Source organism: Protopterus annectens, chromosome 8.part1 (genome assembly GCF_019279795.1).
Source record: "Protopterus annectens isolate FY-2018-M chromosome 8.part1, PAN1.0, whole genome shotgun sequence".
Lineage (NCBI taxonomy): Eukaryota > Metazoa > Chordata > Ceratodontiformes > Protopteridae > Protopterus > Protopterus annectens.
The window spans coordinates 316864436-316883762 of record NC_056742.1 but is presented as its reverse complement, the minus strand read 5'-3'; the positions used below and the strand labels follow the sequence as shown (position 1 = coordinate 316883762).

The following is a 19327-nucleotide window of genomic DNA, read 5'->3' as shown; positions in this document are numbered from 1 at the left end:
TTCCCTGAGGGTGTGAAGGGTTTCCCCAAAGGAAAGATCTTCTGTTGGGACGCAGAAGGAATGGATTCCTCTGCATCTGAATCTCATAAGCAGTAACAGGTTGTTATTCCTCGAAGTAGCAAAGCTCAGGAATACAGGACCCGGAAGCAAAGTTGAAAGTGAACAATTAGCCTCTTTGAAATACAAAGGCTACTCGATCTTTTTAAGAACTTTTATTGTAAAAATAGAACAACAAATAATCACCAAGCGCTTTCACTCGGATAAATCCTTGATAAAGCTCGGATTTATCCGAGTGAAAGCGCTTGGTGATTATTTGTTGTTCTATTTTTACAATAAAAGTTCTTAAAAAGATCGAGTAGCCTTTGTATTTCAAAGAGGCTAATTGTTCATTTTCAACTTTGCTTCCGGGTCCTGTATTCCTGAGCTTTGCTGCTTCGTGGTTTTTGTTGTTTCTTTTTTGGATTTACAGGTTGTTATTCCTCTTCAAAATCTAAATAATCAGACTCCTCAGAATGCTGTTCTGTCAGTATTTCAGGGGAAGGGTCTCTTTTCCTTTTAGAATGTGCAGCCTGACTTCCCCTGATAAGGGTGATAAGATCCTCTGCCATTTTAAGCATTTGAGCTTGGGGTGGTGGAGCAGGGTTAAAATGGTGGCTAGAGGTAATTTTCTTAGGAGTGGCCTTGCCTCTAGGTCTAAGAGTATCCACTGGTCTGAGAGAAACGGTAGTCAGGGGAAAATGTGTCATTTTTTAGTCTAGATTCGGTAGAGCAAAAGACCTCCTAGGAAGCCAGTGCCTGCGTCGCGGCTCCGGACCCAACCGATGCAGAGGCAACCAAAGGCTCAGAAGACGAAGAAGATTTCTGTGGCATACCGGACTCCAAAAGGGTCTCAGTAGAGGCCTGCAAAGGTATCAAAACAGGCATCAGGGGCTGCGAAGGCATTGAATTCTGGAAAACGAACGACCTGCTTAGCGGTAGAGTCGTCGGAAGGCTTAGCCTTGTGTTGTCTGTCACTATCTTTATCCTTGCATTTTTTTCAGAATGTCAATGGATTGTTGACGGATGGACACCATTTTGGAAAGTGAAGATGGAAGAAAAAAATACCTGGCTACAAAAAGAGCTCTATGACAAGTACTTCTCGCGTTAAAGAGGGCACAGAACCGGCAACAGGGGATGTCATGGTGTGGGCCTAATCAAGTGACGCAGTAAGAATGGAAGTCTCTGTGTGATATTTGCTTTCCACAGGCGAGACAATTGTTAACTTTTTTGGACATTGACTAGTGCAAGAAAAAAGGATCCCCAATGGGGTACTTAGCTTTAGACGTTTTCAGTTGTAATTCGAACTTTGGTAGTGACAGACCAGTACACTTGCGAATTGTTTCTGGTACGGGCTCCACGGCAAGAAAGACTGATGTGATGACGTCGGCTGCCTTCCTTTATAGCACCGATGCCCTGATGTCAGCCAGTAAGCGACAGCAGCCGACGCAGAAAAACATTGACTTTGGTATTTGGGCTGGCCGAGGGCTACCACTGCAGGGATAACTCACAGGTGATGACTGCAACAGTGAAACACAAAAAACATGCTCTGTGACACATGAGCACAGACCTGCTATACAGGAACCTGGTATCCTCAGTAAGAAAAAAATGTGATAAGGTTTTGCTAAGCAATGTTAATAAGGAAGAGTTTAGGACAGACCAGCCTGAAACCTTCCAGGCAAATACAAAACAGAAACTAACACAGCACTACTGCTGATCTACATTTATGCCACTGAAACAAATATTAAAGCAGAACTGGAAAACACTTGAAATATTATTCTCTAACACACTATGACATAAGAATAATTCAGATGATTAAACCCTGAAAAAAGGAAAGTTCACTACATCATGTTCCCAAAGAAAGGATAAAAAAAAAAATAATTGAAAATGCTATACCATTCCTAAGAATGCCACTTAATGTCTGCTCAGAGACTTAACAAAAGCTGGCACATAACTCACCAGTCACCGCTCTTACACAATCTCTTTCTGGCGGGCTCCTCAGGCAAAAACTCTGGGGAGACGTCAGAAAGTTGGGGACCACTCATGGAGGTATCCTGAGGCTTAGGGTCTCCGCTGCCCATGGATAGAGCGTGATCCGAAACTGACACCGGTGCTGGAGGGGGCAGAGTATCAGTGCCGTAGGATGCAGCCGACGACCTGGCCAGCATGCTCCTCATAACCTCGAAGGCTGATCACCCGTTTCCGAAGGCTGACTAACTGTAGTGGAAGCAGTCGTAGCCCTCGGCGCTGAGGAGATTAGGTCCGAAGCAGATGTCGGGTCCAAGCTCACTCAAGCCGAAGCACCGAGCGGAAGACTCGGAACCGATGAAGATCGATCCAATCCCGCCCCCTCAGGTCTGACCGGAGAACCATGGACCCTCGACCCCATGGAAGGAGCCGACTGGGTCGGAGGACAAATTGGAACAGAGAGGCCAGGCGAGGCTACTGGAACCGACCTAATGGCACCCGACGGAACTGACAATGCTGGCTCCGAAGGCCAAGAAAGGCTTGAAGGAGGAACAACAAAGGATGAAGAGGCCATAGGCTCCGGAGCCGACTGGGTTTGAGCTGAAATCAACTTGGCCAACACCAATGACTGAAGCAGTTTCTTCACCACCCTATCAACATCCTCATCGGAAAGGGTCCTGGACAACCTGGAGCATAATGTAGGAGATCTGGATCTCCCTACAGAAGGTGACTTGTGTGAAGGAGAAACCGGTCGAATAACTGGAGACCGGCTCCGAACCAAAATATCCGTGACTGGCTCCGAAAGGCTGGGAGCCGATACGGACTTAGTCAAGAGACTACCTTCTGTCGGCACTAAGGGCAATGGAACCTAAGAAGGAGAAGCTGTTCTAGCAACTTTCTCTGGCGGCTCAGAAGAAACAGACGGAGCCGGAGAGTGCTTCTTAGAAGCCTTTTTGTCCTTTTTAGCTGGAGAGGATAATGAACTGGAAGACTTAGCCAAGTCTTCCTCAAAGGAGTGTTTAAGCAGTCCTTTCAAAATGAGCTTGTTCTTTCTCTCCTGTAGCATACGGGGACTAAAGGGATGACAAAACAAGCAGGACTCTTGGAGATGAATAGCCCCTAAGCAGTACATGCACACAGAGTGCCCATCAGTTGAAGACATCTTATTGTTGCATTCAACACACTTTTTAAAGCCCAAAGGCCTGTGTTCCTTAGAATCCTTGGACATGCTGAAAGTAACAAAGCAATAAGTACACACTAGCCCCAACTAACCCTGCACAAGAAACAGAGCCTCTAACTAAAACGGCCTAGAAACCGGCGGGAAAAACAACAGGGAGGACTAAGTCCTCTAACTTAAACGACCCTAGCCCTGGGAAACAAAGGCAGGACAGCACCACTAGCCAGACACAACACTAAACACTAACAGAATGGGGCCCCAACCACAGACCACAAGAAACAAAGGGGAGGACTAGGTCCTCTAACTTTAATGGGCCTAGCCCGCGGGGAAAGGAAACCAATGGGATACCAAAACGGCCAACGACAAGGCCACAAAAAACAGCAAGAGAAACAAAACAAAGGCAGTAAAACACCACTACCACACACACAGAGCTATGAAAATAGCTTTTTTTAGCAACAACAAGTCAACAGTTTATAAAAATTTTATAAACAATATGCTTAGCCACGGCCAAAAGTGAGACCATGTCTGAGCGTAACGAGCGGCAAACAAGATCTGGGGAATAAACCTGTTGCATGATGGGATACCTCTTAGCCATGAGCCAATTGAAGAATTCGAGCTACTGTATGGCCGAGTCGGAGCAGAGGTTCAACTCCGAATCCACGGGTAAAAATGAAGGCGAGATTGGACTACATAACATCAAATATTAAAGCAGAACTGGAAAACACTTGAAATATTATTCTCCAACACACTATGCCACAAGAATAATTCAGATGATTAAACCCTGAAAAAAGGAATGTTCACTACATCATGTTCCCAAAGAAAGGATAAAAAAAAAATTGCAAAATGCTATGCCATTCCTAAGAATGCCACTTAATGTCTGCTCAGAGACTTAAAAGCTAGCACATAACTCACCAGTCACTGGCATAAAGTATTTTTCTTACATGGCAACCAGTGCATTTATTCCAAAAAAGCACTTTATGAGGAAGATATGCCCTTAAGAAAAATAACTACTCAGTAAACCTCCATGCAAGCTTTAGGTCTTGCAATTGCTCCCTAACTTTATTAGTAACCTCTTTGTAATTTCTACAGGACCCGTTTAATACAGCAGTGATCAGACAGACCCAACTCACCTTCAGCTTGCAGTACCCAGAGTCAATGACAAACATGATGCCATCCACAGTCAGTGAGGTCTCAGCAATATTTGTGGCTACAATAGATTTCCTCACTCCATCAGGTGCCTGAAGCAGATAAAGCATATTAATTATTCAAATTTAAAAAGATGCTAAAATACAACAGCAATAAAAATGTTAACTAACTGCCAAGCATGACTTCCAGTATTGAAATTTGAGAAGGTAAAACCTTTTACTGAAAACAGACACACTACTGAAGGTAAATGATGTTACAGTGGGTACAGATATGCTTAACAGAGTAAGATCAATGCACAGAAGCAATTTATACTTGGTAAGTAAACAGTTTTTAAACTCCTGTTTCAGATTACCACCTTAGGTTATTTCAAAGCTGCCATATCAAAGAAAAAAAACTAAAAGAGAATAAACAATAAATAAATGTAGATAAACAATCACTATAGTTTAAATTAACTTATCAAAAGAACTGCTAACAAAAATGTTACATAAATCCTGCCACAGTGGTGTAACAAGATAAAGCCCTGGCGATGCTCCACACGACCTAGGTTTCATTAGCAGCACAAGAAAGTGGAAGCCAGGCAAGGAGGATCGAAGTGAGTGACCAATGATGACATACCCCAACTGGTATGAGGGAGATGGCCTGGTCTGCTACAACAGTGATACTACATAAGTGTACAGTGTAACATGCAGCACTATGCACTGGAGTGTTGACCATGTCGTAAAAGAAGCTAAGGAGACTGTCATGTGTGGAAGCATACCTCTCACCTGTACAGATTTTTGCCTCAAACTTTTGGTCCATTTTTCATAAAATTGTGTTTTTTCTGGCAAACTATTAAAAGTTGAAGTTAGAAAATAATGACAGTCATCTGAGTTTCAGACTTCAAACATTTTAGAAAAAAACATACTAAAGCAAAACCTGTTATACTATCAACTTTCTAAGTTTGTAAGAGCAATATTTCAAAACCGTCCCTATTTTTGAGCCTTTGTCCCACTTTTGCTTATAGCTTTGTCCAGATTTCTTACTCTAAGAGGTTGAGAGGTATGTGTGGAAGTACAGATGTATCTTCCTTGAGAACAGCTACCAAAAAGTTAAAGAAATAAGGCATTAGAATTAGAAAAGTAACCCTTACAATTGCCATCTCAGTCCCAGTGCCAAATTCTCACCTCTAGGGAAGTGAAGATTTTGACTCAATCAAGGAATGAATAAACATAAAGCCTCAAACCTTGGTTAGGGAAAGAATGGGCCTTTCCCTGATGTGGAATGAATGAAATTGCTGTGTGATGGGGGGAAGGGGGACTGATAGTTTGTTAAGCTAAAACTGGAATGCTACAGAATTCAAAGTATGAAAAATACACCTAAACCTCTCAGAAAAGGAAAAAGGCAACAATCATGCAGCAAATGCAGAAATGAACTGAACATGTAGGAAGTAAACACAATAAAAGGAAACCATACTTAAATTAATTTGCCTGTGTAACATGCAAAAACAGACATGAAAGTGCCACAGTCCAATTTAATAAAGACTTGCTTTATTTTCATTTAGGTCTCACTGCAGGATCTGCAACTCTTTTTATGAAGGAGATTCAGTGAGTAAATGCCCCAAAAAATATATTACCATAAAACAAACTTTATTTAGCAAGTAAAAGATCTCAAGACTGGTGTTAAAAACCACAGAAAATGTCACAGGCAAAGTAACTTAAAGAAAATCTTGCTGAAAACATTCACTGATAACATATTCTTTACTTCATCTAGTAGCGGTAGTACAAAAGAATGACTCACTCCAAAAAAATCTATTTTACCCAGTAAAGAAGAAAAAAGTTATGTGGAGGTACCTACAGTGAATAAAAGATATATTCCTACTTATCTGTTGAGGGAATTCTCCCAGGATGGTCCTGTGGCTGGGATATCCTTCCCTCCTTTGTGAATTCAGTTATCTTACTCAGAACATCATGCTTTGCACCCTCCACCAGTACACACTGGATATCACATAACCACTGAGGCAACTAGTTTTCACATAACCACTATGAAAACACATTCCCAGGAAATCAAGGAAAAACATAAAGATCCTACACTTAACACTGCTAGAAGATGCATCAACACAATCTTGCATGAGCTGGTGAGAATCCTACAGCAGCTGACTGATGGAAGGGACATCTAAGCATGAAGGGTAGGTAATAAAGACCCACCAAGGAGGGTCTTCCCACAGGTCAACTGATACATGAAGAACACATCTGTTCTAACACTGGGGACCATCTTTTGTGACTTTTAACTTGGACGAATTCTAAACAAAATGTGCTTGGAGACTTGAAGCCAGAAGGCGGCCATGAAGAAAAGCCACAGACACTAAGGTTCTGTGGCACCAAAGGAACAAAGAATGCCAAACACCTGTAGTCATATTCAAAGCAATGATGCTAGCTGAAGGTGTGACAATTATTTATTTTATTTCATTAACTGGGTTAGTCCAACTGAGTTTGCAAACAAACCCATTTTCAGTGGAGACCCGAGGGGAAAAGCCCCAGCAAACATAAGTAAACATAAAGTGACAATATACAAATATATCAGTCAACATTGGGGACTTTAAAATCAATGAAAGTGGCTGCAGCACAAATGTCCGCAATGAAGACATTTTTGAAGTGTGCACTGGAATAAGACATTACCCTGGTGAAGTGATCTATGACAACAGAATTTTAGGTTCATAGGTAGGTACTAGGCTATCTGCCCAAGGGCATTTATAAGCCTAGCCAGAGTGTGTCGGCTTTCGCAGCCCCATTGATTAATTAACTGATCCTCTGTCAAGCAGAGCCAATGAAGTGGTCCTGGTGTGAATTTTCTGTTACCCATCCACTCGTCAAGGTTTCTCGAAGAGTGTTAGTGAGGGGCTCTGCCTGATGTAATCTGGAATTTTGTTCCAAAGCATGGGGAGTCTCTGTGACAGGAATCTATCCCTCCAGCATGTTCGATTTATTGTTGTGGTGAGGTTTAGCTCACTAGAGTGCATGGCTCGCAGTGACTTGGATTTCTTTAGGTGGAGCATGTCCATCAATTCTGAGTTGGACATAGCTTTGTAAGTCAGGCAGAGATCACCTCTGAGTAAGAGATATGCCAATGAGTACAGCCGGAGTTTTTTCAGTCGGGCTGCATAGGACATATGTTTGAGACCAGTAATCCTCTTGGTGAGGTACTTTTGTGGTCTTTCCAGCTGTTGGAAGTGTCTTGTGAGGTACATCCCAAATGGGGCATTGTACTCTATGATGGGTCTAATGAGTGATGAGTAGAGAGGCACTATAACCTCTTTATTTCTAGATGCGAACCCTTTAGTAATTAGATGGGCCACAAAGAAGGATTTCCTAACTACTTTGGCAATATGATTGTCAAAGGAGAGATTACTATCTACCTGGGTCCCCAGATCTCTTATTACCTCTTCTGTATTAAGGGGGCTGCCACCTATGTGGTAATTTGTGGGTGTTCTGTTTTTCCCAAACGGGATGACTATGCATTTTTTGGCATTTAGCTTGAGACCATGACTTTGACACCAGGTGTCCGTCTCAGTAATGCCCTTTTGGAGGATGTCCGTGTCAGCTGGAGAGTCAATTATGGCTTCCAGTTTGCAGTCATCAGCGAACCTGATTAGCCATAGTCCTCCTGTGTTTGCCTGTACTTCTGAGAAGTATATGCCGAACAGTAGGGGTCCCAAAACCGAGCCTTGCAGGACACCACTTGTGACTGGGTTTAGAGTCGGACCTGGAGCTCGCTATTTTTACCGTATGAGTTCTGTCTGTAAGCCAGATGGCAACCCATCTCGTGACGTAGGGGTTTATGTTCAGGCTGGTGAGTTTTCCTGTAATACCTGAGTGGGGAATGGCGTCGAAAGCCTTGGCGAGGCCAAGGTAGACTGTGTGAACCACCTTTCCCTCCTCTGTGGCCTTGGTGACTGTCTCGAAGTCGTCAACCAGGTTCAGTAGGCATGATCTGCCTATGGCATAATTTTCCACTACGTAATTTGCTACCCGATGGCAAAACATAATCTACATAATAATCCATTTGAAAATGGATTTTAGTTACTGCAAGCCCTTCTCTCTTTGAAATAAAGGATATGAACAGCTGTCATGTAGCACCTGAACTGGAAATGCTTTTCCAGTATGAGAAGGGCTCCTTCTCCTTTGATTACTGACAAGCAGAGAAGACAAGGAGGTTGATGGACTAATTCAAGGCCAATTTTGAAACCAGTTCTACAAAGAAATGTGGGCTAGTCATTGGGGACATCAAAGCTCTAAAGATGGAGGCCTAAAGTTCAAGATCCTGCAAGCAAAGGTGATTACCATCAGGGGCACCATACTCCAAAAGTAAATGTTAGAAAGCAGACTCTGATGATGGATGGAAAGACATACAATCATGAAAATCAAGTTCTTACAAGGACTCATAACTGACAGAGGTCAGAAGCACCTGCATACAAGTCAAGTCATGCAACATGGGATATCTCGCCACTGGCATAGATAAGGTCAGTCAGGTGGAAGGCTTCTTAGTGCATCTGGTCACTTTAGACACCTCAACAAGGAGGCCTGGAGGGATTATGGGATTTAAACCAGAAGTCTCACACTAAATGGAGACAGTTATCACCCAAGCTAAGTGGGACTATCTTCACTAATACTGGGAAGTTTTCTTATATTGTCTGAGGACCTGAATGCCTGAAATAACAGCCTTCCAAGATGCTCTGTGAGGGTGGTGAGCTCTACTCTTTCTTTTTTTTTTAACTTGATGATGAAGCAAAAACTCAAGATAGTACCTCTACATAAACCTCCTAACAGGGAAAATACATTCAACGGAAGACCTTCCTGGTCCTGAGGCATGGACATAAAAGCGGAACTACATTTTCTTGACTGGCAAATAGGTCAGCTTTCAGAGACCCCACACATGGAAGACCTTCATCAGAAAGAACTTCTGAATCATCAACACCAAAACAGAACTGGAGTTGCTCAGGACAGGGCCCGAATTTAGTTCATCTTTCAAACCTACCATAGCCCACATGGCTGTATCTCTCTCTCTAGTGGAGACTACATCCTCTGAATCTTAGCAGAAATAAACAGGTTCCCATCACACTAACAAAACCTATACAGAGATACAAAGGTGGAACTCTTCTTGTGTTCAGTGCCACCTCCTGATCTGCCCCCCCCCCAACTTTAAACTGAAGAGCAAATAAAAAAATTCTCCTCTCCTCGGACTTGCTCGAGGGGGAAAAGTCTCCTTTTAAATTGTTTGTAGCAAGCAGCTTCTACAGTTTATGTTACTCACACAGCACTACAGTACTTTAGTTCTGACTGTAAATGCAATACCAGGATTCATTTCTGAATGTCAGCAATGCACTGAAGATTCAGAGTGCTGCAGTAGTCCAAGACTGACTGCAAATGCAACACTGGCATTCAATGCTGATACTGCACTGAAAACTGATTGAGCTTTGTCAATTGTGCGCCAACACTATACCCAGGGCAGTTGCCCTCTTCTCCCCATTCTAGCTACATCTCTGCTGTCATGAACTGACAGGTTCAGATGAAGAAAGGGAAGAAGACTTAGAAAGTTTTTTTTTTTTTTTTTTTGTGGGAAATGTCTACTATTTAGGGGCACAGGTACAAGGGTCTGGCACCAGAAGAATATCATCAAGTAAGTTATGACTCTGCAGTAAGAGACACCTCTCATAGGTTCATAGGTAGGTACTGGGCTATTGGCCCTAGGGTCTATATAAGCCCAGTCAAAAAGGTATCTTTGCTTTCGCTACCCAAGATAATTATTTTCCTGTGCCCCTGTCAAGCAGAGCCATAGAGGTGATCCCCGGGGTGAATTTCCTATTTCCCATCCAATCATCAAGATTTGTCTTGAAGAGTGTTAATGTGGAACTTTGTTTGATATAGATAGGTAGTTTGTTTCAAAGTATGGGAAGTCTCTGGGACAGGAATCTATCCCTCCAACACATCCTGTTTATTGTGGTGACAAGGTTTAGGTCCCTACACTCTGGGTTTGACATAGCTTTGTATGTTAGGCAGAAATCGCCTCTGAGTAGACGATATGCGACGGAGTAAAGCTGGAGTTTTTTGAGACTGTCTGCACAGGGCATCTAAGGCTGGTAATCCACTTTGTGAGGTATTTCTGCGGCCTTTCCAGTTGTTGTAGATGTCTTGTGAGGTCAGTGAATAACCCTGCTAAACAAATGTAAAATAAAAACAAGTACAATCATGCAATACTTTATACACCTTAATAATTATCTTTTTTTGACAGCAGCTTCTGTTCTAGACTCAAATGTCTTTCACTTAGGACTTCACTTATCCCTATCTCTTTGCCTGCTCTCTGTTATCAATGCATGTTGATTTATTTTATTTATTTCACATTAGTTGACCGAGCTAGTCTAACTGGATATATGTCTATTTTCAGTAGAGGCCCGGGGAGAAAAGCTTCAAAGACATGACACAATTTAAAGTATAAGTACAAACAATACACAATCAACAGATATTATAATAATATAAAAAAATAGCAATTATCATAGTAAATAAAAAAAAAAGTAATTGATAATGGTAATGTGCAGTACAACCTAGAGGATTTAAAAGGGTGCACACTGAGGTTAAGAGTCAAAAATAGTACGAATTGAGTGTATGGAGACATAGTATAGGTTAGGTCAGCAATAGAGAAAAGGAAGTTGGAAGTGTGGTGATGATACAATGGAATTGCTTAACAAAAGGTATGTAAAGAGGATATCAATAATATAAAAAAAGGTAGACAAGTAAAAATATAGTAAGATGGATGATGTAACAGAGGATAGTAAGGACTAGATAGGTAAGTTGAGTTTGTAGAGGTATAGGACTAGTCTGGTTTGGAACAGGGGCATAGCCAGGTATGATATGAGGTAAAGTTAAGTCTGTTTTTAAAGAGAGAGAAAGAGGTGAGTGAGGTGAGGTCATTAGGGAGAAGATTCCAGGATTTACCTACAGTATTTGAGAAGAGAGAATCCCCAGCCCTGTTATTAGGTTTAGAGGTACATACAAGAAGTTTGTGTGATGAACGTAAGGATGTCAGGATTTTTATAGGGGGTGATGAGGCTAGTTAGACTTGGAGTGCTGGTAGGTTTATAGAGATTATAATGTTATGGAAGGCCATCTCTAATCTGCAGTTCAAACTTCAAAGCCTCACATCACTCTATTACCTTTCCCTGCATACTTACTTGCTACCTATACCTTGGTTCTTTAGCCAATTTTCCCCAGTAAATTCCAACCTTCTCTTATCCATTTTCTACACTCCTACTTACAGTCATGCATATTGGTAAAAAATCTCTTTCTCCATTCCTGTGTTGACAACTTTCTTAGTATAATTTCTGAATATAATATTCTGTATGATTGTTGTTACACTCCTTAAGGACTTGCATCTAAGTCCTACTCTCTCTAGTTCTTCAGTACCTGCCCAATTTCATTTTCATCATCCACTTCAATTGCCATTTATTACCCGATATAGTTTGTAGCTCTAAAGTATCCATTAAACTAAAGTGGTCCAAAACCATTTCACTCTATGGGGAGAATAGTACAGTTGTGTACACTTACCATAAATGTAGATGTTCGTGTGTATTCACTGTAGCAGTCATCACCTGTTGGGGTTATCCCTGCTGTGGTAGCCTGAATACCAAAGTCAATGTTTTTCTGCGTCAACTGCTGTTGCTTGCTGTCTGACATCAGGTCGTCAGTGCTATAAAGGAAGGCAGCCGACGCCATTACATCAGTTTTTCTTGCCCTAGCCAGTCAGAGCCCAAGTAAATAAGGTAAGCTGGTCTTGATGGCTAAAAGCCACCGTTAGAAACTTATGACTCCCTAAAGAAAGAAGATACAAGGGGGAAGGAGGGTGGGAAACCAGGACCGCAACAGTGAATACACTCGAACATCTACATAAGTGTGCACAACTGTATTATGCTCTTCATGCTTCCCTGTTGCAGTCATCACCTGTGGGAGGACTCCCAAAGCTGAGGAGAGGGATGGTAGGATTAGTAAGAGACCTAGAAATGGGTCAGCATGCCTTGCAGAACTGCAGAGGCAAAGCTTACCGTAGCCTTAGAAAATAGAGGTAGGTGGTAATGCTTGGTAAAGATATGGACAGAAGTCCAGGTGGCAGCTTCCAGGATGGCCCTGGTGGGAACTCCTCTGATGAATGTTGTGAAAATGGAGGCTGCCCTAGTGGAATGGGTTGTAATAGACTTGGGGGGGGGGTCCCACGCAATCTGTAGCAGAAATGGATACAGTGTGATATCCATTTGGAAATGGTTTGTTTAAAAAAGGGCTTCCCCTCTGCGGCAAAGCTGACAAATACTTATGATGTTTTCCTGAAGAGTTTTGTACGGTCCAGATAGTATTTGAGCTGTATGCGCACATCTAGTATCTAGTAAGTGCAAAATTATTTCCCCCTTGTTTTGAGGTTTAGGAAAGAAGGTGGGTAGATGTATGGCTTGGTTGAGAGTTGCACTAGATACCACCTCATAAAGGAGGGACTAGTCCTCGGGAAGACCCTGTCTGCATGGAAGATGATGAAGGGCTCAATGGCTATAAGTGGCTGAAGTTCTGAAACCCTTCTGGCTGAGGTGACAGCTAGGAGAAAAGCAGTCTACCAGGAGAGGAATCTTAGTTCTGCTGAAGCAGCAGGTTCAAAGGGTGGTAAAGGTAGTCTTTTCTAAAACCAAATTCAGGTCCCAGACTGGAGTGGGTGGCCTTCTGGGAGGTCTGATATTAGAAGTCCCTTTGAAGAATTGTTTATTCAAAGGATTGGAGAACAGGGGCTGTTCTGTATAAAAAAATGAACTGGAATGGCTGAGGTGTGAATTTTAACAGAGGAGGAGGAGAAGCCACTATTAAGTAGCTTCGCTAGGTAGTCCAGGATAAGAGGGATGGAAGGCTGTGAGGTACTGCCCCCTATGGACTAGCTCCAGGAGCAGAATCGTTTCCATTTTCCTGTGTAAGATTTTCTGGTGCTGGGACGTCTGGCCTCTGTGATAATGTCTAGGACCTGTTTGCTTAACAGGGGCCCCTTGTTTGCCTTTAGAGTATTAGCTATGCTGATAGTTTGAGAGTCTGCAACTCTGGGTGCAGCATCCCCCCCCCCACACCTGAGTTAAGAGGTCTGAGATCAGGGGAAGCTGCTTGGGAGGATGTAAGGTCAGGCTGTGCAGTAAGGGGTACCAATGTTGTCTGGGCCAATCTGGAGCAAGGAAGATGGCCTTTGGTCTCTTCTCCCTTATTTGATCAGTACCTTGGAAGTAAGAGACAGAGGAGGGAAAGTGTACATAAAGAGGTGCTCCAGGGGAAGGTCATAGCATCCACCTTCCTTCCACACAAGGTGATACTCCCTAGTACAGAAATTTTTTCAGCTCATGGTGGAGATGCAAAGCAAAGAGATCCACCTCTTGAGTCCCCACACGAGTGATTTGTAAAAAGATTTTTCTGTGGAGTTGCCATTCATGGGGGTCCAGTAAGTTTCTGCTTAAGTGGTCTGCCAGAGTGTTGTTGATCCCTGGTAGGTGTTGGGCTATCAGGTATAGTCCCATGGAAGAGGCGGTCAGCCAGAGGTTCATGGCTAGCCTGCAGAGAGGGCAAAATTGGGTCCCTCCCTGTCTGTTGATGTACCACATTACAGAGCCTTTTGTACTACCATCATTTCCTTCTGGTTGATGTGTAAGGGAAGGTGATGGGCCATTCCAAAGACCTTGGATGCACCTGCCTTCTAGTTGAGCACCCCAAGCTATGTCAGAGGCGTAGGTGGTAATGGTCTGCACGGTTGGGTGGAGGTTGACGGAAAGACCCTTGTTCTGGGCATGGGACCCTACTCACCAGAGAAACTCGGCCCTTATACAGGGGATCAGAGATAGAGAGGTCTCCAGAGGTTGAGAGTGCTAACACCAAGGTTCTTTAGGTACCACTGAAGTTTTCTCATGTGAAGCCTGGCCAGAGGAATTAGAAGGATGCAAGATGCCATGTACCCCAAGGCTTGCAGGAACTTCCTCGCAGTGAGGTGACTTTTGGGATCCAGCTGGGTAAAACAGAGACGCAGAAAGCTCTGCTTTTCTGGGGATAGGAAGGCCATTTGGGATGCTGTGTCCAGCAGTGCTCCCAAGAAAATGATCTTCCTGGAGGGTGTTTACCTTGATTTCTTCTAGTTGATGGTGTACCCTACGGAGGTTAGGAGGGTTTTGACAAAGAGGAGGTCCTTGAGGAGCTTTTCTTTGCACTCTGCCTGAATGAGGCATTCGTCCAGATAAGGGGAAATTTGCATATTTTTCTGTCGGCAAAAGGCTATGGCCGGGGCTAAGCATTTGGTGAATACCCTGGGAGCAGTAGATAAGGCAAAGGATACCGCAGAGAATTGAAAGTGTTGTGAGCCTGCTTTGAAGCAAAGGAATATCCTGCAGTATTCCCTCATGGGGCTGTGGAGGCATGCATCTTTTAGATGCAAGGTAACTAACCAGGCAATTTTTGTCATCATTTTGAACTTGGGGACCACCAAGAAGGTGGATCAGAATGGATAGATTCAGGGCGCCAACTGCCCTCTATCTTAAAAAACAAGGAATAGTGTGGAATAAAAGCCTCTGTCTGTTTGATATGAGGGGGCAGGTTCTACTGCCCCTTGGGAAAAGAGAGCTTGGATTTGTTTCAATGCCCCTGTACACTGATTGTGAGGTAAGGGTACCCTCTCGGAATTTGGAGTTAGTAGAAGGAGAAATTGTATCCCTGAAAAATGATCTTTAAGACCCACTGGTCCTTTGTTGCAGAAAGCCAATTTTCTAAGCAGAGGGAGAGCCTTCCTCCTAGTATTTGGTGAAAAGAGGGCAGAGGGGGGGAGAGGGAATCATTAAGAGTTTTTGCCCTAGAGGGATGGCTTAGAACACCCTACCTTTGAAGTGGATGTGGTCCACTGTTTGGTTCTCTGCTGTCCCTGGGATATGAGTCTGGGTGGTCTGTCCCTGCGGGGCTTACCTTGCCCATGTCTGCTAGGTGCAGGAAAGGACCAGAGTTTTGAGGGAAAATTCCTGCTGAACCAAGGAGGTTGTAACTGAAGGTAATCTTTTACTGTTTGCACAGATTTTGCTTTGTCTTCCATCTTTTTAAGCACCTCTTCTGCTTTTACTCAAAACAAATGGTCCTTATCCAAGGGTGCATCAAGTAATTTAGATTTGACATGATCAAGGAGAGGTTGTTCCTTCAAGCATGCATGTCTCCTAATGACAGATCCTGATACTGCTGCCCTGCTTGAGGCTTCTAGGGCATCATATCCACAGTGTAAAGAGTGTTTAGCCACTTGACAAGTAGATTGCAGTAAATCTGCTAACTCTTTCAAACTGGCACAACCAGGAAAGGTTGAAATCTTTTGTTTTAATAGTTCCAAAGTGTGTTGTTGATATTTTAACACGTGGAACTGACACTTGAGTGCTCTGATAACTAAGGATGCAGAGGTGTATACTTTTTTACCCCATCTGTCAAGAGATCTGGAGTCATTGTCAGAAGGAACAGGATTCTTTGCAGAACTAGCTCTAGCTCCTTTAGGTCCCTGTGTGTAAAGACCTCCGGGCCTGCAGCAGGATTTCTGTACAGGTATTTGTGAGAATCTGGTACTCTGTAATACCGGTCAGGTTTTCTGGGAGCAGGTGGAAGGGCGTCAGGAGTTAAGCTAGATTCATAGAAAACATCATCAACCACAACTAAGATTGGAGGGATGGCCAAGGGTCTGGTGCTGGGGCAGTTCTAGAAACTGTAGTCTTTTCTTAGACTGAGGGAAGTCCTGGGATTCCTAGTGGAAATGCTCCCTGAGGGTGTGAAGGGTTTTCCCAAAGGTTCATAGGTAGGTACTAGGCTACCGGCCCATGGGCCTAAGTAAACCTAGCCAACAAGGCTCCCTGGCTTATACCACCGAAGAAAGTTAATTTCTTGTGCCCCTTTCGAGCAGAGCCACAGAAGTGATCCCAGGGGTGTATTTCCTATTTCCCATCCACTCATCAAGATTTTTCTTGAAGAGTGCTAATGAGGAACTTTGCTTGACATAGATGGGTAGCTTCTTCCAGAGTACAGCAAGTCTCTGGGACAGGAATCTATCCCTCCAGCATGTCCTGTTTATTGTGGTGACAAGGTTTAGGTCCCTACAGTATGTAGCTCAGAGGGATTGGGATTTCTTTAGGTGTAGCATGTCCAACAGCTCTGGGTTTAACATAGCTTTACATTAGGCAGAGATCTCCTCAGAGTAGGCAATATGCTACAGAGTAAACCTGGAGTTTTTTGAGATGGTCAGTGTAGGGCATCTATTTGAGGCCAGTAATCCTCTTTGTGAGGTACTTCTGTGGCCTTCCCAGCTGCTGCAGATGTCTTGTGAGGTACATTCCAAAAGGGTCGTTGTACTCTATATAATGGGTCTAATGAGTGCAGAGTAGAGGGGAACAATGACCTCTTTTTTCCGGGATGAGAACCCTTTTGTGATGAGGTGTGCCACATAGAAGGATGTCCTGACTACTGTGGCGATGTGATTATCAAAGGAGAGACTACTGTCCACCTGGGTCCCAAGGTCTCATCACACATTCGGCATTAAATAGACTGCCGTTTATGCGGTAGTTCATGGGTACACAGTTTTTACCAAAGGGGATGACAATGCACTTTTTGGCATTGAGCTTGAGGCTATGCCTCTGACACCAGGTATCTGTCTCAGTAAGGCCCTTCTGTAGGATGTCCACATCATTTGGGGACTCGACTATGGCTCCTAGTTTGCAGTCATCTGTGAACTTCGTTAGCCAGAGGTCTTCTGTGTTAGCCTGTACTTCAGAGAAGTAGATACCAAACAGGAGAGGTCCCAGGACTGAACACTGTGGTACTCCACTTGTCACTGGTTTGAAGTCAGATTTGGAGTCTGCAACTTTTACAGTGTGGGTTCTGTCAGTGAGCCAGTTGACAACCCACCTTGTGACATAGGGATTTATACTTAGTGAGTTTAGCTATAATTCCAGATTGGGGGGATGGTGTCAAAAGCCTTAGCGAGGTCAAGATAGGCTGTGTGAACCACCTTACCCTCATCTACGGCTTTGGTGACTGCCTCAAAGAAGTCAATCAGGTTCAGAAGGCATGATCTGCCTTTCACAAACCCAAACTGGGTGGGGTCCAGAGTTTGGAGGTTACCAACGTCTTTGTTCATGAGTTCCACAACGATACGTTCCGTAGTCTTGCAGACCAGGCTCGTCAGGCTAATAGGGCGATAGTTCCCAGGATCAGTGGTGGCTCCCCCTTTGTGGAGTGGGATAACTGTTGCTGTGCACCATTCAGTGGGCACAAAGCCTAACGTGAGACTATGACTGAACATGGTGCTTAGGTGGGGAGCCAGTTCGTTCTGAAGTTCCTGTAAAACGCAGCCTGGGATATTGTCCGGACCCATGGATGCTGTGTTTTTGGTTTTAGACAGTGCAGCTTTTACCTGCATAGATGTGATTACAGGAACTCTGCATTCTTCCTGTATAGATACGGGCCCTTTGGGGGGGTGAGGGGGTAAAGGTTAGCACTGAACCTATCTGCCAAGATGTTGGCAATATCAGTTGGTTCTGTAATTTTTGTGCCGTTGTGCTGCAACTCAAAGCAGATCTGGGTGTTGCCTTTGACATTCTTGACATAGCTATAGAATGCTTTGTGGTTGCTCTCAGAATCAGTGGCAATTTTGTTTTCATTGCTAGCTTTGGAGGATCTTACAAGGGATCTCAGCTTCTTACTGAGGCTGACAGGGAGCTCCTCCACTCATGGGAGTTTACTCTCTTTTGCAACAGTTTCTTCCTTCTGTTGTAGAGTTTGTTTATGGCAGAGGACCACCAGATTGGCTTCCTTTTTTGGAGGATAGGGTCTTTGTACTGTTTGGGATAGCACAATCCATGCACTCGTGTAAGTGCTTATAGAGTGCATTTGTGTAGGATTCACCAGTGGTAACTGTATTGTCCATCTGCATGGGTGTCATGAAGTTCACTTCTGTCTAAAGAAGCATGAAGTTGGCTTTGGAGAAATTTTTTACCATGGTTTCCTTAAAGGTGGGTGGGGACAGGATGCGGATATCTAGTGATTAGCTTATGGTCGGATCTGGAACGAGGAGTTGATTTCAGGTGTGGAACACCGGTCACTCATGTTGGTAATGACTAGATCTAGGATATTGTTGCCCCTGGTGGGGGTGTGGATAAGTTTATCCAGGGCACTGGAATTTATGAATTCCAGAAAGCGTTGAGAGAAGGAGTTGGTACATGGAGTAGTTTTCCCAGTTAATGGTGGGGTAGTTGAAATTGCCCATAATTAGGGTGTTTGGTTGAACTCTAATATTTTCTAGTATATCAAGAAAAGAGGAATGGGAAACCTGGGGCATGGTGGAGGATCTGTAGCAAGGTACAGTTTGGATTGCAGTTTTGCCCAGAGTTAGTTGCACTTGGATAACCTCGGATGCATTATGCTGCGCAACTAGCCTGGAGGTGTGGATATCCTTAATGAATATAAACACACATCCGCCTTTGGTGTCCTGGTCCAGGTTAGATGGCCAAAAAGTGTGGTATGAGTTACAGCCTGGCAATGTAGGGGTGCTCTCTAGAGCCTTGACCCAGGTCTCAGTCACTTCACAGATATCGATGTTCTCCATTTTAAGGAGTGCCTCGAGTGAGTGCATTTTGAGATTTAGACGTCAAGCATTGAGTAGCATTACCCTAAGTTTTTGCTTGCCTGTTCCTGTTACAGTGGTGAATTTGTCATTTGAACATTGCCTAAAAAAGGCATTATAGGGGCAACAAGAGTCTTAGCCAGTATCTGGAATCCCAGGGGTGATAGGTGCAAGCCATCTCTGGCAAAGCATCATGGTCTGTTGACCATGTCGTCCCAGGCAGACAGATACTGGATCCCCTTAGAATGACACCAAAAGCTTAGCCAATTGTTGAAGTCAATCATTTTGTCCTTGTACTGCAGTTCCATTCTGGGCAATAGCAGGATGCTACTC

The 19327-nt window shown here is 43.7% G+C and overlaps 1 protein-coding gene across 1 annotated transcript in view; it reads right to left on the bottom strand.

Moving 5' to 3' along the window:
- DHX38 (DEAH-box helicase 38) overlaps positions 1-19327 on the bottom strand; it is a gene marked incomplete in the record, with an annotated part of 1902786 nt that overhangs the window by 558154 nt on the left and 1325305 nt on the right. Inside the window, 1 exon segment of the mRNA XM_044081902.1 lies at positions 4312-4419. Coding sequence (XP_043937837.1) covers positions 4312-4419 — 108 coding nt within the window.